General features: G+C 37.4%; 1 protein-coding gene across 1 annotated transcript; it reads left to right on the forward strand.

Annotated features, from left to right (window-relative positions):
- Positions 1 to 13,435: 13,435 nt before the first annotated feature.
- LOC147486096 (zinc finger BED domain-containing protein RICESLEEPER 2-like) lies at positions 13,436 to 18,171 on the forward strand. Its single transcript, XM_086573645.1, has 7 exons — positions 13,436 to 13,641; positions 13,702 to 14,058; positions 14,148 to 15,220; positions 15,282 to 15,456; positions 16,720 to 16,807; positions 17,281 to 17,329; positions 18,068 to 18,171. Exons 1-7 carry the CDS (start codon positions 13,436 to 13,438, stop codon positions 18,169 to 18,171), a joined length of 2,052 nt encoding a protein of 683 aa, XP_086429771.1.
- The last annotated feature ends 5,135 nt before the right edge of the window (positions 18,172 to 23,306 follow it).

The following is a 23,306-nucleotide window of genomic DNA, read 5'->3' on the forward strand; positions in this document are numbered from 1 at the left end:
TCTACTCGCTTCCAAAGACAATGTCTCGAAGTAGTAACTTTCGATCACCCAGTGACCAAAGTAACCTTCTACTAGTTATGCGTTGCAGAGTGGGACACATCATTCGATGTTAAAGATAATAATAACTAATCCCAATTGCTAAGGGCATCTCCAATGGGGGTGGATATTTACACCTCCACATCTGCTCCACGTTGGAGCCACTAGGATTTTATAACTGTCAGTCTACACTAATAGATGGTGTGAAAATTTACACATTCGAACAGCTCCAATGCGATAAAATTTAGAAGTTGTTATTTTGAAAACGGACGTCACTCTAAATGACGTCTCACTTAATTTTGGTTGTAGACGTCGTCTTATATGTCGCCCCCACCAAAATCAGTCAGCCCCATCTCTTGTTTTTGGACTAAAAAGAGTTGGGTTCTTTCCGATTCTTGCCAAAGAGCACATATAAGGTCTCAGATGATGGATTGTCTTGCAATTGTTTGGAGTTCCTCTCCAATTGGGGGGAAAAAAATCCAAATAGACAAACAAAGAACATCCGTGTTTAGTATAATTAGTTCTCAATTTTTGCTTTTTATACGACTCTTGATGGTATCATTTTCATCTTAGCCACTAGAATGTCTTGTTTTATAGGTTGGTAGCATTCTTTATTCCAAAGAAGATCAAGTTTGATGAAGTAAAGGGATATCAAGTGACCATCACAATCACAAATGGAATGAACTCTTTCTGTTTTTCAAATTTCTAGCATTTTGAAGCATCGGAAAACAGATATAGCTATCCACACTTCCCATCTCAGTAAACTAACCACGCTCTTCTAGTTTAAGTCAGGGTTTGGTTCAGTTTTTACTTGATGCTTTTCTGTCTTGACGGGTTGAGGAAGAAGATGAATTCTCCATTTGCTTTATTCTCTCTCCAGGTTTTTTTTTATGCAAGACACACGTGTGTTTGAGTGACGTGCGGAAATAAAGTTTATTGAAACGTCATGTTGAGTGTCGCCCGAGCTATTTATCAACTAATAGCCGGATGGGGAATTCCCCACCCATTCTATTAGTTAATAGTCTATTATCTACGGTTTACACCTTCCATTGGAAATAGTTTTTTTATGTTTAGAGTGTAAACTTTACACTCTATACGGTTTACACCCTCCATTGGAGATGCCCTAACAAATAAGAAAGTACAGAAAATTGATTCTGTATACTTCATAAAAATATGATTATCGTTTGTCAAGTGTAATTTTGTATTTTGTTTTGTGCTAAAGTTTATTAATTCATGGAGCGGCCGCTACTTTAGACAGTAGCAAGATTATGTACAAAAACAAAACGCAGATTCTTTGGCACGCGCAAGGGGAATTATAACCTTTGCACCTTAGAAATACAATATGTAAAGGGTAATTTCCCAATTAGTAATCCATAATGTCAATGTGTTCCCAAGTAGTAACTCACTTCCAATTTTGACTTTTCAACGCGGTTTTTGACAATTTTGCCCTTTAAATAAAAACAAAACACTTTTCTCTCACCTCTTACACTTTTCTCTCTCATTGTCCCATGATGTTGACGTATTTGAGTTTTGTTTTTAAACAAAACAGTACTCTCTCTCCTCTTACACTCAATCATTGATTTTTTAGTATTTTTTTTTTATTTCTTAAGTAATTAAAATGACTAAAAATATAATATATAAAAATAATTAATAAATAATAAAACAATAAATTTAACACAATCCATCTTCATTCAAATAACAAAATTCATATTCTTTGCAAAATAATAAAAGATACCTCATAATAAAATGAACAAAAGATATATTCCATTAAAATGATAAAATTCATATTCTTTTCAAATTTATTACATCAAAATCCAACAAAACCGAAATTCTAAATCATGAAGTAGTTTCATCAGTAGATGAAATAATAATTAGTCAATGTATAACAATGGAAGTTGTCGATATACAACGCCTTGATGAGTTTGTCGGTCCCTCACTTATAAGATGAAAATAGACAACCTGAATTTGGCGGAAAATGTTGAAGGGGAAATAATTGAGTGGAAAAATGTTAGCGATAAAACAATTAACACTAGTAAAATTGCGCGATATACATTGCATGTGAGTCAATGGAGTCTCTCACTTGTAAGGTGACAAAAGACATAATAAATTGGGGAAAATAGTTGGGGAGGGAATAATTAAGGGGAAAATAGTTAAGGGGGGAAAACAAAGAAGATATCTCATTTTCTTCTTACATTTCTTATTACTCGACTCATTTCCACATAATTTCTTATATTTTTTTTTCAATTTTTTTTTTCTTAATCCTTCAATTCTCTTGTTATTCACTTTTCCCCATTTACCATTTTCATTATCCTACATTTATCTCTTACAACCAATTATATTATCCATTTTAAAGTTTTTGTTCATATATAATTCACACGGAATAAACAAATATCAACTTCATATTTTAGTTTGGTTGCTTGTATCTTCATCATTAATCTACAAAAATCCATTTTTGTTAGAGATATGAAAAAATCAGTTCAACAAGATGTAAAACTCATCATTTAGTTTAGCTACACTTAAAAGTTGTACAACAAATGAAAAAGGTTTTACCTTTGTGTGTTTGGATACGCTAAAACCTTATCATAGTTCTAAGACGTAAGAAAGGTAAGTTGTCAAGTAACAACTTTGTCAAAAGGTATTCCCAATCTCTCTTTTTTCATTTAGTAGTTTGAAGACGTTCAAAATTGAAAGGTAAATTATCTAATGGAGAAAAAATTCCAATGTGATAAGTTGAATTGACAATAGTGTTGGATATTTGATTGTGGAGCAGGTGTTTTAGAAGAACCTGAAAAACGAACTTGTGTTTTTTTTCAATACATTTTGTGTAAAAAATTTCTTGCCTATAATGTATGAATTTTGTAGTTACTTTCAAACAATATATCAGCTACATAATGACGAATCTGTTTGTCACTTATAAATATTATTTCTTACATACCAAATATATATATATTTTTTAAAATGCTTGTTTTTTTAGCATAAATATCTCTGAGTTTTAATTTATTGATTTGTGATCGAGTTATAAAATAATAAATATATTTGTCACATATAGAAAATACTAGTTGAATGTCGAACTCGTGTTATTTAAGTACATTTTGGGCTAAGTATATTTTGGACCTTATGTACATATATGATAGTTACTTTTGAAACATATCTCACCAACTTTTATGATTTTGGGTACTGAAATGGTGACTATTATTTTATTTTATATTATTTTTTCTTTATTAAGTTTCTCCAAATGATATTGGTTGAATGTTGAACTCATGTTTTTTTAGTACATTTTAGGCTAGGGCTGGGTATGTATCTTTTGGATTTAGTGCACATATTTAGTAGTTACTTTTGAAATATCTTTCAACAACTTTTATTATTTTGGATACTGAAATGGTGGTGATAATTTTATTTTATATTTTTTTTCAATTAAGTTTCTACAAATTTTAATTTATTGATTTGTGATTGATGATATTGGTTGAATGCTGAACTTGTGTTTTTTTAGTACATTTTGAGCTAAATATCTCTTTGATATAATGCACATATTTAGTAGTTACTTTTGAAACATCTATCAGCAATTTTTATGATTTTGGGTACTCAAATGATGTAAGTTATTTATTTTTATTTTTTTATATTTTTCAAGTAAGTTTCTCTAAGTTGTAATTTATTAACCTGTGATCGATGATATTGGTTAAAGGCAGAACTCATGTTTCTTTTAGTACATTTTGTGCTAAGTATCTCTTAGATCTAATGTACATATTTAGGTAGTTACTTTTAAAGCATCTGTCAGTAACTTTTAATATTTTAGGTACTAAAATAGTGATATCGATGATTATTTTGTTATTATTCTTTTTTATTAAGTTTCTCTAAGTTGTAATTTATTTACCTGTAATCAGTGATATTGGTTGAATGTTGAACTCGTAGTTCTTAAGTACAATTTGGGTCAAGTATCTCTTGGATCTATTGTATGTATCTAGTAGTTACTTTTAAAACATATGTCAGTAACTTTTATGGTTTTGGAACCAACTTCGTTAATTTTATTATTCTTATTTTATTTTATTTTTAAGTTTCTCTACGTTGTAATTTGTTAAACTGTGAGCGAGCTACATACTAAGGAATATATTCACAACATCAAGCAATTGCAAAATGGGTTTTAGAAGTTGTGAAATCAAAACTTAGGGACAATATTGATATGGCTCCGAAACATTTGCAGTTGAGGTGAAGAGTGCACACCGCATACAAATGTGTCGATATAAAGTTGCTTGGAAAAAAGAAATTGCAATACATAAAGGTAACAGACCTTAGCTATATCATCAAGATGAACGAAACAACAATAGCAACTACTAACCTATGTTAGTTTGGCTTTTTTTCATGCAGATAAGGGAATACTTCAGTGAGTCGTACCAAATGTTGCCAAATTATTGTAAGGGTTTATTAGTGAAAACCCCCCATTTTATGACATACTTTTTGTGTTTACCCCCAAATTTTGAATCATCAAAAAGTCCCCCCTCTCCGTCTTTGGCCCCGTTCGTAAATCATCCATATTTGCTCTATTGGCTAAAATGCCCTTGGGGTAAACACAAATGTATGTCACCAAATGATCATATCCCAAATGAAATTTCAAAATCTTTTAACATCAAAATTCCGATAATTGAGTCGACATCATCTTCCCCCAATTAAAACCCAAAACCAAAGAAACCGGCCTGATCACTCGGTTTTCCAATAGTGATTCCAAAGCGTTCATCACCATATGTCCATATGCACCATAAATTTTGTGTGATATATAATTGAGTTCCTATTATTGGGAGAATAACTATAAACCTGAACAATCATTTTCATATCGTTTGCACCATTTCCAAATAAATAGGCCAATGAAATGACTTCAAGTATAATCTGGAGTATCTTTTGCCTACGCCTTATAACCCCGAGGCATGGGAATTTACCCTTGAATACACTAGTTGATTTTGCTCAAGCAGATCTTACTGGCATTATATGCATGTTGATTTCAAACCTAGACCAAGAAATATAACAAATAAATACAGATTTTAAAGCCGCTTTAGGCTTATGGTAACATCATTCCAACCCACTAACATAATTAAGTAAGCAAATTAACGTGAAAGAGTGACTAATTCATCACTTATAATTAAGTAAGCTAGAATGAGTAGACACCGTGACTAACTAAACTAAGCAGAAGTAACATAAGAGGAGATCAACCGGTTCTTGTTAAGGTCGCAAGAAGAACCTTCAAGTATACCACCTTCTTGGGACGTGAAACCAATGAAGTAAGCATACTAGGCCATCAATCACGAAAGTAATGATGTGAATAAAGCGTTCAAAGAAACTCCGGTACCTCCCCGCTTCACCGTGAGCCGGCCCTAAGGTTGTGCCCGCCTAATAATTGGTAGCCCTAATTGGTAGCTTTTTGATGACCTACACTTTGGAATCACTATTGGAAAACTAAGTGATTGTCTTTGGTCCCGAGTCGACTCAATTATCGAATTTTGATGTTAAAAGATTTTGAAATTTCATTTGGGATATGATCATTTGGTGACATACATTTGTGTTTACCCCCAAGGGCATTTTAGCCAATAGAGCAAATATGGATGATTTCCGAACGGGGCCGGGATCGAGTGGGGACTTTTGTGATGATTCAAAATTTGGGGGTAAACACAAAAGCATGTCATAAAATGGGGGGTTTTCACTAATAAACCCTTATTGTAAAGAACTTAAAATAGTGCATTCAGATTGTTTCACCGAGCTATTAACGTCGTCCGCCCATGACCACAAGTTTGAACGTTTGTTTGTTAGCTAGCTCTGGCCACCGTCCGAAAGCTTACAAAAAGATATCTTCGCCCATGGATTATGATTGATGGCACTTTCATGACAGGTAGGTACAAGTCAGTTATACTAACTGCTATCGCGGCGGATGGTGATAACCACGTGCTTCCAATTGCATTTGCTATAGTCCCGAAGGAAAACTATGACCAATGGGATTGGTTTCTGGAAAAGTTGAGAGACCTTGTTGTTGGGACTAAGCTAAATTTTGTTCTTCTCTCTGATAGGCATGCAAGCATTCTTTAGGTCGTGCCTAAAATACTTCCTAATGTGGTTCATTGCTTTTGTGCACAACACATTTCAAACTGTGTGACTAAGCAATAGACAAAAGGGAAGGTGAAGAGAGCAGCTGAAGCTTACGAACAAGCAGAATTTGTAAGACTAATGAGCCAAATGTATTGTTATGACAACAAATGTTATGCAAAGATTGTTAAGATTCCAAAAGAGTCGTGGTGTTGTGCTTTTGCTAAAAGGAGAAGGTATGGCATTTGTTACACAAATCACATAGAGCTGGAATAATATGATACTTCCAGAGAGAGCTATGCAAGTGACATCTCATTTTGTCAATGGTATCAGGTTGAACATAATGAAACATTTCTATGACTACCGGGTGATGGCGTCAAAGCTGAAGACAAAACTGACCAAATCAGCCGAGGATGTGCTCATCTCGTCGAGATATACGAGTAGACCTTTCACAGTGGTAAGGGCAAGTGATTACTCTATGCAATCAGTGGATTGTACTGGCACCGTAGACCTTTTGGAGAAGACTTGCATTTACGGTTTCTTTCAGCAGGTTGGTCTTCCTTGTAGCCATGCTATGAAGGCAATCGATGACGGTAAGATATGTGCATATGACTTTTGCATGCATTGGTACACAAAGGAAACGATGATGGATACATATAGGAAGAAGTGGATGCCATTAAGAGGAAAAGAACAGTGGGTTTGGGTTTATGATGACATCATTGTCCTACAAGTGAGAGACTGACAAACTCACATGCAATCGTATATCGAAGAACTTTACTCATCATATTTGTTTTCTCGCTAACAGTTTTTCCGCTCAATTATTCCTGCTTAATAGTTTTCCCGCCAAATTCATTTGTCTATTTTCATCTTATAAGTGAGGGACTGACAAACTCATGTGCATTGTATATTAGCAACTTTACTGATGTGCGTTGTACATTGACTAAAAATTATCCCATCTACTGATGAAACTACTTCATGACTTAGAATTTCGATTTTGTTGGATTGATGTAATAAATTTGAAAATAATATAAATTTTATCATTTTAATGGAATATATATTTTGTTAATTTTATTATGAGGTATCTTTTATTATTTTGCAAGGAATATGAATTTTGTTATATGAATGAAGATGGATTGTGTTAAATTTATTGTTTTATTATTTATTAATTATTTTTATCTATTATATTTTTAGTCATTTTAATTAGTTAAGAAATTTAAAAAAAAACACTCAAAAATCAATGATTGAGTGGAAGAGGAGAGAGAAAAGTGTAAGAGGAGAGATAGTACTGTTTTTTTAAAAACAAACTCAAATACGTCAACATCATGGGGACAAGGAGAGAGAAAAGTGTAAGAGGTGAGATATTGTAAAAGGAGAGAGAAAAGTATTTTGTTTTTATTTGAAGGGCAAAATTGTCAAAAACCGCGTTGAAAAGTCAAAATTGGAAATGGGTTACTACTTGGGAACACATTGACATTATGGGTTACTAATTGGGAAATTACCCATATGTAAAAGTAGGTCTACTTTGTATAGCACAGTTTATTTGGAGTGCTTGGAACTTGAGAGCATCTACAAGAGTTCCTTTTGACATAAAAGCTACCATATATTTGTTGGGTTGTGGAACCGTCGAGCTTTGCTCCGGTGTCCGTATGCCGCGTTCATGATTTTTCTGCTTGGAGAGGGGAGTGCAACCCGCGCTGAAGTTACTGGAGATGGGCGCGACCCATGCTCGGATTAGCCTTGGCCGAGGCGCGACCTGCGCTCATGCCTTCCGAAATTTTCACTGATTTTCAAAATTTCAGCCCAAAGCCCATTTTCTCACATTTTTCTATGTGTACCTATATAAAGGAAATAGAATAGGATTTTGAGACAACTTTTGAGAGATTCATTTCTTGAGTATTGTGGGAGCTCTATTGAGCTAAGGTTTGAGTGAGGCCTCTTGTTCTTGATTCTTGTTACCTCTTGTAAACTCTCCAATCTTTACTATAAAGGAAACTCCTCTTTGTGTGGATGTAGGTAACATTTACCAAATTACCTAAATCTTTGTGTCTCTTTGCATTATTTACTTCCTTATTTATTGTTTGCTTGTTATGGGTGATGATAAATTAGTGGCTTTGCTTGTTTGAGTTTGTTGTGATAACTACCAAAGTTTTGAGTGGGTGATTTTCTTGGTGTGATCTCCAAGTTAAAATCATTTGGGATAGAAAGTAGCTATATTGAGGTGTGACTTTCTAGTGAATTCTCCCAACAAGTGGTATCGGAGCTCAGTTTTGAATTATTGGAACAAGGTGTGTGAGGAAAGAATCCACCTTTAACATTGAGAGCTAGGTGTTTGAAGAAATTCCTCTGAGAGAGTCTCCACCATTGTGTTGGTTCAAGTGGAAGTCATGACAACCGAAAAGGAAAGCTACAAGATAGAGAAGTTTGACATAACAAATTTCAGCTATTGGAAGATGCAAATCGAGGACGTACTCTATCAAAAGGATTTGATGAAAACATTGATAAGTGGGAAGCATGATGAGATTCCGCAAGACAAATGGGATTTGCAAGATAGAAAGGCATTGGCCACAATCCGATTGAGTCTCTCAAAATCACTAGCCTTCAATATTAAAACCGAGAAGACAGCGAAGTCACTCATGGAGGCACTTACTACGATGTATGAACAACCCTCGGCCGCGAACAAAGTCTATTTGATCACCAAGCTATTTAGTATGAGAATGTTGAAGGGGACCTCCTTCAAGGATCACCTAAATGAATTCAACCAAACTAAGGACCAATTGGAGTCGGTTGAGATTACATTTAGTGATGAGGTGCTAGCTTTGGCGATACTTGGACAATTGCCTCCAAGTTGGAAGGCGACTATGGCGGCTATTAGTAGCTCTGCAGGAATGACCAAGTTGAAGTTTGAGCACGTAGTTAGTATGGTACTAACCGAGGAAATCCGAAGACAGGATTGTCCTTCATCTTCGGGTCAAACTTTAGGGTCGGCATTGAGCACTGAAAGTAGGGGAAGAAAGTCAAACAGGAGTCGTAGTAAAAAAAAGTGGAGGGGGAGATCGAAATCTCAAGCCCCCCAATTGCAAAGCCGTTGAACACAAACCTCGAGACTTAAGTGAAGTTGTATGCTACAACTGTGGTAGGCCTAACCACTATAGTCCCAATTGCCCGGCACCAAGAAACAACAACAACATTAATAAGAACAAGAAAAAGAATCAAGAAGTTAATGTTGTTGAGATGGTAGATGATGCCTTGATATGTTCGATGGAGCAAAAGAAGAAGTCTTGGGTACTTGATTCCGACACATCTTTTCATGCTATCTCACATCGAGAGTTCTTTGAGAACTACGCCGAAGGTGACCTTGGAATAGTCTTTCTCGGCGATGAACAACCTTGTGACATTGTCGGCAAGGGTGACGTGCATGTCAAGATGAATGGCTCATCATGGTTATTGAGGGACGTCAGACACGTTCCGGATTTGAGGAAGAATTTGATTTCTGTGGGGCATTTGGCAAGTGAAGGATTTGTTACAGTCTTCACCAGTAACACTTGGAAGGTCTCGAAGGGTTCAATAATTGTTGCAAATGGTAAAAAAGATTGTACTCTCTACATGACTACACATGGGTGTGAGTCGATTGCCGTGGTACATGGCAAAGAGGATCCGAATGTTTGGCACCGCAGACTTGGTCACATGAGTGAGAAAGGAATGAAAATCCTTCACTCTTCTGGTAAACTCCCAAAGTTACAGTCTACTAAAATTGACTTCTGTGAGAACTGCGTATTTGGAAAGCAGAAGCGGGTGAGTTTTCAGAGAATGGATCAGACTCCGAAAGCTAGAAGGCTTGAGTTGATTCATACAAATGTCTGAGGGCTAGCAAATGTCTCTTCACTTGGCGGAAAGTTATATTTTGTGACTTTCATTAATGACCATACTAGGAAGGTGTGGGTCTATTTCTTGAGACACAAGTCAGAAGTATTTGAAGTGTTCAAGACTTGGAAGGCCATGGTTGAGAATGAGACAAGCTTGAAAGTAAAGAAGCTGAGATCCAACAACGGTGGAGAGTATGAGGATTCAGGTTTTAAGAAGTATTGTGCTGGCAATGGCATCAAGATGGAAAAGACTTTGCCAGGGACACCTCAGCAGAATGGGGTTGCAGAGCAAATGAATAGAACACTGACAGAGAGAGCTAGGTGTATGCGTACACTAGCAGGCTTGCCCAGCCTACTCAGGCAGAAAGTGTTAGCACAGCAGCTTACCTGATCAATAGAGGACCATTAATACCTTTGGACTTTAAGATTCCAGAGGAAGTGTGGAGCGGGAAGGATGTGAACTTTTCCCATTTAAAGGTGTTTGTTGTGTGTCCTATGTCCACATTAGTGACCAAGCTAGAAGCAAGCTTGATGCTAAGTCACTAAAATGCACCTTCATCGGCTATGGCAGTGATGATTTTGGGTATCGCTTTTGGGATGATCAAAATCAGAAAATCATTCATAGTAGAGATGTTGTGTTTAATGAGAAGGTGATGTACAAGGAAAGAGATGAAGCACAAACCAAGGAATCGGGTACAGAGAGCAGCATAGAGTATGTTGAGTTGGAAGACTTCGATGTAAGTCGTGGTATAGTGGGAGCCCCACAGTCAGAGGATGACAGTTGTAGTGACTCAGAGAATAATGAGGATACTACACCACCGAGTCCATCTCCACCTCGTACCCCAAGGAAGACATCCAGGCCACATGTACCGAATACGAGATATCCACCCTCCACCTATGTGAATTACTTGCTACTTACTGATGGTGGCGAGCCTTAATGCTATGATGAAGCATTGGAGGCGAGTGATGCAAGTAAGTGGGAGCTTGCTATGCAAGATGAGATGAAGTCCCTCATCTCTAATGGCACGTGGGAGTTAGCCAAACTACCCATGGGCAAGAAGGCTCTACAGAACAAATAGGTGTTTAGAGTCAAAGAGGAACACGATGGTTCCCAGAGATACAAAGCGAGGCTAGTAGTCAAGGGTTTTTAGCAAAAAGCAGGCGTTGACTTTACAGAGATATTCTCCCCAGTGGTGGCCCGAATACTATTCGGTCGGTGTTAAGTTGTTGTTGCAAATGAAGATTTGTATCTTGAGCGGTTGGATGTTAAAACGCCTTCCTCCATGGTGACCTAGTTGAGGAAATTTACATGCACCAATCGGAGGATTTCATCAAGAAGGGTAAAGAGAATATGGTATGCAGGCTCAGAAAGAGCTTATATGGTTTGAAACAAGCCCCTAGGCAAAGGGTACAGAAGTTTGATAACTTCATGCAAGGAAATGGCTACTATAAGTGCAACGCCGACCATTGTTGCTACTTCAAGAGGTTCGACTCCAAATTTCGCATCCTATTGCTATATGTTGATGATATGTTAGTAGCGAGTTCTGATATGTCAGAAATTGGGAAATTGAAAGAGAAGTTGGCAAGTGAGTTCTCTATGAAGGACTTGGGTGCAGCGAAACAGATTCTAGGGATGAGGATCAGAAGAGATAGGCATAAAGGTATTCTGGAGTTGTCTCAAGCTGAGTATGTTGAGAAGGTATTGAAGAGGTTCAACATGGGTGGTGCGAAACCAGTTTGCACACCTTTGGCAGTCCACTTCAAGTTGTCTAAGGAACACTCTCCCAAGACTGTTGAGGAAAGCAACTTCATGGCTAAGGTACTATACGCCTCTGCCATTGGAAGTCTTATGTATGTCATGGTTTGCACGCGTCCGGATATAGCCCAAGCAGTGGGAGTTGTCAGTAGATTTATGTCTAATCCTGGCAAGCAACATTGGGAAGCCGTGAAGTGGATATTGAGATATCTGAGAGGTACTACAGATAAATGCCTATGTTATGGAAGGGGTGTTGTGAACCTATAAGGGTATGTGGATGACGATTTTGCAGGTGAGGTAGATCGCAGAAGAAACACTACTGGTTATATCTTTACAGTAGGTGCTAATGCAGTTAGTGCTGTCAAAACAGCCCTCAAGCCCTCCGCCCGACCCGGCCCATGGGCTGAAAAAGCCCTCAAAACAAAGCCCACATTGATTTGAGGGTAGGGCCGGCCCGGCCCTCAAACATATGAGGGGAGGGTAAGGACCTAGACTTCAAATCTTAAGCCCGACCCACAACCCGACCCTAATTAGGCCCTCATTCAGGCCCGCAGTAAGCCCTCATCTATAATTACCTATTTACCTTATTACCATATTAAAATTTTGTTTTACTTAAAATACCCTTAGGTTATAATATCTACCCTTTTAGAAATTAGGTAAAGTTGTCATTGTACTTAATATAAAAAGTAATAAACAACAAACCCTATTTTCCCAGCCCCTCATTTTCCCAGCCCCTCATTTTCACCATGGTTGCCGACAGGTTAAATCTCTCAAGATTAGTTTTCATTCTTTTTATACTTCAATTATTTTATGTTTTAAACCTCATTAATTAATTGATAACATTAATTTGCAATGGTGGAACGCCATACATTGAACGCCGTCCTTTACAAACTGCAAGTGCACAAACGTGATCTGCATAGTATAGACGTCTCATGATGTTTTCCATGATATCTAGTGGGAGATCGGGCAATGGTCTCTCTGTCACCTGTTGTTTTGTGTTAGATTTTCCACTTTTGTATTTCTTGGCCACTCGATTATTCATCTCTCACGTTCCTTTAGTTTGGGGGAGCAATAAATACAATTACTTTTTATAACTTGCAAAGAGATATCTCTTTACTTTAGATTTCCATCTTTCACTAAATCTTTCTAAATGAAATTCCATCTTTATAGGAAGTTATGTAACTGTTGAAGTTGTGGGCTTCTTCATCTCTCACGTTCCTTTATTTTGGGGGAGCAATAAATACAATTACTTTTTATAACTTGCAAAGAGATATCTCTTTACTTTAGATTTTCGCATCTTTCACTAAATATTTCTAAACAAAATTCCATCTTTATAGGAAGTTATGTAACTGTTGAAGTTGTGGGCAAAGATTTTACAGCCCAATCAAGTCAATCAAGTCAAGTTTAAGCTTCATATGTTTTCTTTTCCTTACCCTTTTTTGTATTTTTTTGTTTATGGTCCAGGTTGTTGTTTTGGTAGTGGTGGAGAACCAAGCTATAAGAAGTCCTTGAATCACATCAAAGTGTCTTTGTCAAGGTAAAATGATTTTCAATACTGTCCTCAAATTAGTTACTTCTCTCATTGATCAAAATAAATACTAATATTCTATTATATACTCATTTGTTTTTAAATGCAGAGTTGACGCTGCAACGCTGCGTTACAAATTATTATTTCCTTAGGTTTGCTTCCTTCAGCTTGTTATATTTTCTTTACTAGATGGATAACATATTGGATTGTGATTCTGAGGTAGAATCTCCAGTTGAACCTTCAGTTGCTGTAGAGCCAGTTGGTTCTCAACCCCCTACTAGTACAGTTACTTCAGTATCCATTAGTAAAAAACGCCCAAGATCTTCTGTTTGGAACCATTTTAATGTTAAGGCTGATAAGAATGACGATGGTAGTGAAGTAAAAAAACCTGATGGGTCTGTTTAATATAGTGTTGTTTGTAAAATTTGTGAAACTCCTCTTTCTACTGGGGGTAGGGGAGGGACTAGTCACCTTCGTAGGCATGCAGAATCTTGTGTTATTAGAACTTCAACTGAGAAGGGTCAAACAATAATTGGTAGAACTGAGAATGGTGTGGTTTATTCCTTTAAGTTTAATCAGATAATTGCCCATCGAGAAACTGTTAGGTATTTTGTCGTTGAGGAATTACCATTTGTGAAAGTTGAGAAACCAACCTTTCATAGATGGATTAAGATGGCATTTGGTCTGCAGTTTAAACCTCCTTGTCGTTCAACAATGAGAAGTGATGTGATGTTGAGTTTTCAAGAAGAACGGATTGCTTTGAAAGATATCTTGAGAAGTGTTCCTGGTAAAGCTTGTTTAACATCAGATTTGTGGACGTCAAATCAGAAGCTAGGATATATGTGTATAACTACCCACTTTATAACTAAAGACTGGAAACTTCATAAACGAGTCCTTATAGCTTCCCCGTGCTTCCTGCACCTCACACTGGAAGAGCGATTAGTGATGCAATGTATGCCAACTTGTTGAGTTGGGGGATATGTGATAGGATAGGAACTATAACTTTGGATAATGCGTCTCAGTTGAAAGATAAATTTTTTGGTGATGCTACATTAAGTAGAGAGCTGTGTCATCTTCGTTGTACAACACATGTCATGAATCTGATAGTAAAAGCAGGATTAAAGCATGTTGAGGTGTCCCTTAATAACATTAGAGAGAGTGTGAAGCATCTCAAGTCTTCTCAAGGTAAACTGGAAAAGTTTTTTGAGAACTGTAAATCTTTGAACATGAAGACAAAAAGATTGCCCGTTGACATTCCGACTCGGTGGAATTCCACCTTTATAATGTTGAGAGATGCAATACTGTACCAAAAAGTTATTGATCTCTTCTTTTATGGTGAGGAGTATGCAAATACTCCTACTCTTGCTGATTGGAAAAATGATGTTGCTATTAGAGATCTTTTCAAGGTTTACCAGGATGCGACTAAGTTGTTTTCAGGGAGTCGGTATGTTACATCTAGTGCCTTTTGTTATCAGTTGAGTAAAATCTTGTTGGTCTTGAAAAAATGTGATAGTGAACCTGCTTTCAAACCTATGTATACTAGCATGAGAAAAAAATATGATAGATATTGGAAAGATGTTCCTTTGGTTCTTGGGTTGCCTTCATGCATGGATCCCCGATACAAGTTTACGATTCTTGAGTTGTGTGTGGACCTGAATTATGAATCTGAGCCTCAAGTTGTACCAAACTCAGAACTTACATTTAATCAATTGAAAATGAAGACTTATAAAACCAAATTGGCTGAGCTCTTTGAAGAATATGAAAAGAAAATGGGTAATACTGAATTTGGTTTGAATCAGCCGATACCTAATTCTGGTGATGATGATGACATTGTATTTGACTTGTTGTTACAGCGGAGAGCATCTTCTAGTAATACTAACAAGTCTGATTTGCAACATTATTTGGAGCAGCCAGTCATTAAAGTCGACAAAGAGCCACCATTTAATGTTTTGGATTGGTGGAAAACTCAGGAAGGTACTTATCCATCCAATGCGGGCAATGGCTCGAGATTTACTAACTTCACCTGTTTCTATAGTTCCATCGGAATCAGCTTTTAGCACTAGTGCAAGGGTGGTCAGCAAGTACCGCAGCTCTTTGTTGCCGGAGACTATTGAGGCTTTGATGTGCTTGAAGGATTGGTTTCAAGCTGAAGAAAGGCTCCAAGATCATGGTGTGAAGGTGATGGAAGAGCTGATGCAGGATCTCGAGTTGTAACTCGATGTCTATTTTGGACAAGGGGAATAAAATTTTGGTTACATTTTGTGTTCCATTATCGAACAAGTATTAAGTACATGCTTCATTTTCATAATTCAGACTTGTTGGTAATTTTGGATAAATTTTTAGTGGGGAGATGAATGGTCTGACTAGTGACTAGGCCATTTATTGGAAGGGGCACGATTAGTTTTTCAATATCTTTTTATAATAATTATTATTCTTTAGGTATTACTATGTCTTACTAAGTTTAATTTTATGTTTGCTGATTGTGGTGGTATAGGTATCACATTGCATATTCAGTCATATATTTGTGTAGTGCTATGGTGGGTCGGTGACTTCGGTGTTACCTTTCAAGAATAGTTGATGGTGTACAATGATTTCTATGTTATTTTGCTTAGTTATGTACTTATGTAGCTTAATTTCCTTGTCCCGATACTTGAGATTGCCTTCACATTTTTAGACTTGCAATGTAAATTTTGCATATTTGGTAGTGATACAATTGGTTTATGCCATCCGTTGGTCGCTCAAATCGGTGTATTTTACACGCAAGATTCTTTGAGTGCATTATGGCTTTTGACTTAATTTGGCGGATCAATTAGCTTTTCAGGTCTACAAGCTTGTCTAACCATATATTAGTTTTCTTCTTATGCGGTTATCTTTCATTTCCAAAGTAGCACCGTCACTCACTTGAAGAACACTTGAACTCGAAAAGGTGCATGCAAGTTATCTTATTTGTTAATGTGTATGAAGTTTATTGTAACAAGTTGGTTACATACCACATTTTTCTTAAAAGGCATGTATATTGTCGTTGACTCGTTGTGCTGCATGTTCAGGTATGCCTTGAAGTCATGACCTGATTGCTGAATCATGACAGTGGATGGGGCCATAAACCACTTGAGACTTAAACTATGTATTTGTTCCTCATTTTGTATGGTTGGATCCCAAACATTATACATGTATTTGTAACCATAAATCAACACTCTATTTTGGGTCTAAGTGTTTGTATTGTAGTATGGGATAAGATCGATATTTCAATATTGAGTGAAGACCGCTAGTCTCATGAAGTTTTGTGTATTTGCACTTCTGCAGTCTTTGGTTATCTTCATGTTGGGCGAGCCAAATGGTATGTACCCATGTTACCCCTTATTATGGTTAATATGCACGCTTTTCGCTCTGCTGATAGGACATCGTCTGCCATTGATAGGTTCTTTCTTACAATTCCAATGTGTTTTGCTTACAAAATTTTTCTATTACAAAAGTGTCTCTTTGAGCAAGCCATCAGATAATTTTGTAGAAGCTCATCCTGTTGTTTCCCAGCAACATCAAATAGTTGCAGACGAGGCTTTGGTAAGCCTTTTGTCGGACTTGTCACCCATTGAGGAGCAACAAAGTTCTGAAATCAAGTTAGAGGGTATCCTGAAAATGGAATAGAGTAGTCTTATCGTTGTACTACCATATAAAATTTAACTTACTAGAGATACTTGTTACTTGTACTTCCTAGATATTATTATGTGTATCAATTCTAATGTTGTCGAAACTTCGGAATGTATCTTATTATCCGTTTGCTTTATTTAACGATAATTCTTTACCCGTAAGGAGTGAAAATTGTTCAACATGGAAGCCCAAATAGTTTATCCCGGCTCACGGATTCTTCCTCAACACCATTTTCAGAAATTTGAATGGCCTAATATTAGCCCGGTTTTGCTAAATTACAGGAATATTAGTTTGTTTTAAATTGTTCTGTACCAAGCCTCTTTATATATTGGTTTTTATGTGTTCGATGCTGATGGGGAGCACCTAATTTTCTATGTTTCTGACAGGGGGAGTGTGGATTGGGAATATTGCGACAAGCCGACAAAACTATGAGAGGTGAGTAGGTAACTCATCGAGACTTAAATATCAAAAACAATCTCACAAAATTGCTGTGGTGCTCCTCTATGGGCTACACTCTCGACTCTCCCGAGTATTTTTTGGACATCCTCCAAGCAATAGTCCCCAACTGTCATGGATGAAAGCCTTTCGGTTGAAGCGATGAATTGAACGATAAGTTGATGGCGTGTGGATCGACATGTTTTTGGTGCACGCCCACAAATTCATTATGTAGGTTCATTGAAGCGGAAGTAGAGTATTGTTACGTGCAATGTGACATACAGTCTTTCGTAACTGTAGTCCACAAATAAAAGAAAGTTTAGGATGTGGTGGGGGTTGGTGGCTAAGTTTGAGCATCTGACACACTAGTGTTCTTTTCAAATGTGTTGTACACTTGTACTAATTGGACATGTACGTTTTTATTTCTTGAATTTGTTTGAGTCCGAAGTCCTCGTCGTCTTTTGCTAACCACACCCAAAGATTATAGTGAGTAAAAAAAGCTAACCCGCCCCCCCTAACTCTCTAATATAAATTTATATGGGGGCGGCGGCAAAACTTCATATATTTTCTATTAGCCCGTTTTGGCCCGCCCTCAACACTAATGAGGGCGGCCAGCCCAAATTTCAATTTGTGAGGGTTGTAAGTTTTTAGGGCCGCCGCCCGCCCATTTGACAACACTAACTACAAGATGAATTGGATTTCTCGATTCTGAGAAGATCGTTGCTTTGTCTACCACAGAAGCAGAGTATGTGGCCGCTACAGGCAAGCAAAGAGATGATTTGGTTCTGTGGATTGATGGAAGAGCTTTGGATGAAGCAAGAGAGAAGTGTGTTACACAGTGACAGTCAGAGTGCTATACATTTTGCTAAGAATTCCGCCTTTCATTCTAGGACCAAGCACATTGGTCACCGGTATCATTTTATCCGATCTCTGTTGGAGGATGAGGTTTTGGCACTTGAGAAGATCCAAAGGAGTGAGAATCCGACGGATATGTTGACCAAGACCGTGCCTACTGAGAAATTGAAGTTGAGTTCAACTTCGGTGGGTCTTGTTGCTTGAAGACCATAATGGATGAGCCGAGTGTTTCATTAGTAAATTAGATTTGGATTGAGTGGTTACAATTGAGATGTGATGTGTATGTAGAATCTCGAAGGTTCCAAGTGGGAGATTGTTGGGTTGTGGAACCGTCGAGCTTTGCTCCAGTGTCCGTATGTCGCGTTCACGATTTTTCTGCTTGGAGAGGGGAGCGCGACCCGCGCCCTGGTTGGCTTTGGAGGAGGCGACCGGTATACCGGGTTATCGAGCTGGCGACCGGCCTCCATGCATGCCTTCCGAAATTTTCACTGATTTTCAAAATTTCAGCCCAAAACCCATTTTCTCACCTTTTTCTATATGTACATATATAAAGGAAATAGAATAGGGTTTTGAGACAACTTTTGAGATATTCATTTTTGGGTATTGTGGGAGCTCTATTGAGCTAGGGTTTGAGTGAGACCTCTTGTTATTGATTATTGTTACCTCTTGTAAACTCTCCAATCTTTACTATAAAGGAAACTCGGCTCTTGTGTGGATGTAGGTAACATTTACCGAACCACCTAAATCTTTGTGTCTATTTGCATTATTTACTTCTTTATTTATTGTTTACTTGTTATGGGTGGTGATAAATTAGTGGTTTTGCTTGTTTGAGTTTGTTGTGATAATTACCAAAGTCTTGGGTGGGTGATTTCCTTGGTGTGATCTCCAAGTTAAAATCATTTGGGATAGAAAGTAGCTAGATTGAGGTGTGACTTTCTAGTGAAATTTCCCAACAATATTAGCTTCTAGTTTCATTTCTTCAGGCTGTAATGGACCAGATTTTGTTGCATACTAATCAAGAAGATTGTCCTCTACGTGGTTGTTTAGATGATAACTGTTGGATTTGTGTACAAAGTATAACTATCTGCACTGAATTGGCTGAGAAAGGTAATTCAGTGCAGTGTTCTTCAAACAAATATATCCTGTTCAGTGAATTATACAGATTTTCTTTTTTGTTGGTTAGTTTTTCATTAAGATTGCATCCACTATTTCACTCTTAAGTTTGTCAACATCTGACTAATTTTTCAAGAATATAAAATTAAAGGCGTGACGCATGGAGTACTGGCACTTGCCGAGTAGAGTATTCTCTCTTGGTAGATTTTGCAATTCCAAAACATCATGATCGATAACATTTCACTATACAGAGCTTGAAGACGAAAGCACTTTGGTCTCGCAAATTGATGGGAATGGTAATTTACGCATACAAACAATTAAACAAATTGATTGGTAGTTTTCTTAGTTTACATCTAAGAAACAATCCTGGTTCATCTGAGTTCCAATCCTCCTATAGCTAATCATTCAAATCAACTGGGGGTGCCAAGGGAACTACATCGGTCAAAGGGGATGACAGGGGGAGTTGGTATTGGAGATTTTCGACAGAGAGGACATGTTGGACGCAGTTGCAACCAAGGATCCACACACTTCTCGTGAAACAAATGTCCACAGTCAGGTAGCACGCGGAGCATGTCAGTGTTCTCGTAATCTGACAAGCATATCGAGCAATACGAAACAGTGTCTTTATTCTTAAGCTTGGCCAGGGAATAGAGAAGAGTGGGATAGCTCTGAATGGTGGTCTCATCCAGACCTATATCAACTGCTACGGAGATATTATTAGTTTGTGCCTCACTGGAGTTTTGTTGAGGCGGGGATGGTAGCGTCGGACCACGATTGCAGAAATATGAGACAATAGCTATAATAATGAGGAGAAAGACGATGCCAAATGTCACGCCAAAGATATAGGTTGCAACTCCATTCATCTTTTCTGTGAACACGGCACTGGAGTCAATGGTGTTGTTCATCTTATCAAGGGAAGGGTGATTTAATTAGTTTGGAGGAGAGTGCAGACTTTCAGGTGGATTTGTAATTTCAACTGCAATATATAGATCTATATATATAGATTTAGAGTTGGTAATTAAAATACGCACACAGACACACAGTTGACGAGGACATCGTCCAGACGCAATCTTTTAGTTTACAAACTATACAATGCGTAGTGACAGGTTCTGTCCTAATTAACCGAACTTAAAGTTCTTAGATCAAGTTCTTATTCCACCAAATAATAACATGGGAATTCAGTTCCCCACATATCGCTGTTGTTAATATTATTGGAGCTAATTAAGTATGTTATTTTCACTCAGCATTCCAATGCAATGCAGCAACAACTTGTTACCTCCACATAGGACTATTTTCCCTCATTCTTACTTTCTTGGTGAGCAGCTGTTAGGAGTTGAGAAATGCATATGTGACTTTAAACTTCAGGATGTTTCATTCCGTCCCTATCTGGAAAAAAAATCGAAAAAACACTCGAGACAAAATGAAACATCCCGTCGGACAAAAAAGCAAAACAAAAACTCGAGACTCAATAGCAAGTGCTACCCGCATTGTAACTTAATGAAAAGTTACCTTCATTGTCACGTACCCTTGCATTGCGCCATTGTTTTTTGCTCAAATAAAGATGACAAATTGTTATTTCCCCTCAAAGTGACTTGCATTGGAAATGCTCTCAATTCAAAAGACAAGTGTCTAGTATCATTGTTTGTATTAAGTTTAAAGTACATTGGAAATTTTTGATGAATACCACAAGTATATCTGTCGGTCTTCCATGATACCAAAACACCAAAAATTTGCAAAATATCACAAAAATCATATTTTACGGGATCTGTCAATTTTTTCAAAAATAGCGATATAGACCATCATTTTGTACTATGAATTAAGACTGATCTGCTTTCATGATCCAGACAAAATCAAATATAAAATTGACTCAAATTATGCATACATACCTGATGAGCTCACTTGAATCCTGCATGCGTACTTGATGAGATGGTTCAAGCGTATGGAAAGAGGTCAGAAGTTTCTGATCTTCCGAAGTAAATTCATGTTTTTTTTGTTTTATGTAGAAAAAGGTGGTTTAGGAAAATGGTGGTTTATGTAGAAACTGGCTGCTCTAGGAAATGGTTTTTTAGCAAAGTCAAATGTATATTAGCATTTGATTGATAAATAATCCAGGTTCTTCGGTTTGAATTCTTTTGACTTGGCGACCAAGTTTTATTTTATTTTACATTTTCTATAGAAATACTTGACAGGCAAGTATCTGTGATGCAATTAGATTAAATATTTAAACAGACATTTTACTAATGAATGAAGATTGTTATTTCAGGACGAAAGAGCACAGGTTTGTCTTAATAGAAATTGAAAAAACACAAAAGAAAGAGCATAAAAAGGGACTGAATGTAGTTCTTTAGGAATTGTTGTTTTACAGTAGGTGTAACCGTGTAAGTCATGCCCATGAGCTGGAGCATTATATATATATATGTAGCTCAATTTTAAGCAGTTCAATTTTGTGATGGATTTTGCATAATGTCGCATTTCACAAGACGCCAAAGCTAGTGGAGCCAAACATTCTTAGTCTGGTAAAATTTTATACTGGTTCAACATCTAAAATCATATGTAGTTCCTATGTGTAAGCTATCTGCTCGTAAGGTTACTTTATGTTTTTATGGTGTCTCTCTGCTGTAAGGTTTGAAAATGCATCGAGCATAGAGAAGAGGATTCTGAAGTTGATGCACACTGACCAGATCAACTGTTCAACAGTTCAAGCATTCCACTGGATACACTAAATCTCAGATCAGCGTGGGTGCCTAGCCTACAGGTAAAAAGAAGACATCACACGATCTGCTTGTTTTCAGTGGTCAAAACATTAGCGAAGCAAAAATCAAAATAAATTAGAACTGGCTGCTCTAATTGTATAAGTCAGTGTTGAAAACAACGGTCATTAAGAAGACAAATACTAATAGATGTCTGTGATGCTAAATCTTATCCATTTTGTGAAGCACACCAACAAACCTACTTCTATTATATATTCAAAGAACTTTTAGCAGCAGAAATATTCATAGAAGACGTATCCTTGCATATTCTGCAAGACTCGCATTCTCTTTTTCAGATGCTAAAACTCACCAGGCCCAAGGGAAGCTCTGTTATCAGAAAAGATCTTTAAACTGCAGAGCAGACTTCCTACTAATTTGGAAGTGAACTTCAACCAAATTTGCAGGGACACCACAAACAAAAGTATCAGGAACAGTGAAGGCTAACAAAATTCTTACAGGTGAAGCCTCCAAATTAGATATCCAAAGATATTAACAACCAATGCAACAAATCAAAAAATGAGGTATAGATGGTCTCTCTCCCTTGTCTTTCTCTTCTTCTTAAGCGCAAAACTCACTCTAATTACGCCTTCACATTTGATTAATTTTGGTGTTCTCGATTAATTTCAACTCAATCTGTGTAGTGGACGTATTCGTGAGATACAATGTTATAGGTGGCAAGGGGGTCGCATGCAGCATAAGAAAGAGGAGTCATGATGCAGCGGATCAGGTCCGCGGTAACCTAACTGCCTAACTGTCGAGAACTGCCAAACTGCCGAGACTGCCATATATAGAGGGAGAGAGGTGAGGAGAAAAAGAGGAGGAAGAAACCAGAGAAAGGAGAGAGGAGAACTACGGCACAGCTTGATCCTCCGTGAAGGGGGTACGTAGGCAACCCAATGGGTTCAGCTGATCCATGAAAGACATGTAAGGTGAGAAGGTATGAACAGGGTTCATACAATGGCGCCGTCTGTGGGGAACAGAGGAAAAAGTTGTTGTTCTCTACCACAAACAAGTGAACTAGATCCGCGGTCCGACCACCATTCCTCCACACAAACTAACAACTAGATCCGAAATTTCTTGTCAACAATCAGCCCGTCTAGCAACAAGTTGCGTGGACAGAGGCACGTCCAAAATGGCATCCAGTACGGGTTGGTTTCCACAATTATTTGGTATCTTCTTATGTGGTTTGGATGTCGTAAGTCTGGCGATTTTGTTGAAAATATTGTATTTTAGAGTTAAATAGAGAATTGATTGAGAGA

Source organism: Coptis chinensis, chromosome 7, assembly GCF_015680905.1.
Source record: "Coptis chinensis isolate HL-2020 chromosome 7, ASM1568090v1, whole genome shotgun sequence".
NCBI classification, from domain to species: domain Eukaryota; kingdom Viridiplantae; phylum Streptophyta; class Magnoliopsida; order Ranunculales; family Ranunculaceae; genus Coptis; species Coptis chinensis.

What these genes read in the sequence shown, in the direction of transcription:
- LOC147486096 (XM_086573645.1), top strand. Translation starts at nt 13,436, where the DNA reads ATGGATAACATATTGGATTGTGATTCTGAGGTAGAATCTCCAGTTGAA. An exon ending in GAAGTAAAAAAACCTGATGG is followed by an intron (nt 13,642 to 13,701) that starts GTCTGTTTAATA and finishes TACTGGGGGTAG; the next exon opens with GGGAGGGACTAGTCACCTTC. An exon ending in GCTTGTTTAACATCAGATTT is followed by an intron (nt 14,059 to 14,147) that starts GTGGACGTCAAA and finishes GAGTCCTTATAG; the next exon opens with CTTCCCCGTGCTTCCTGCAC.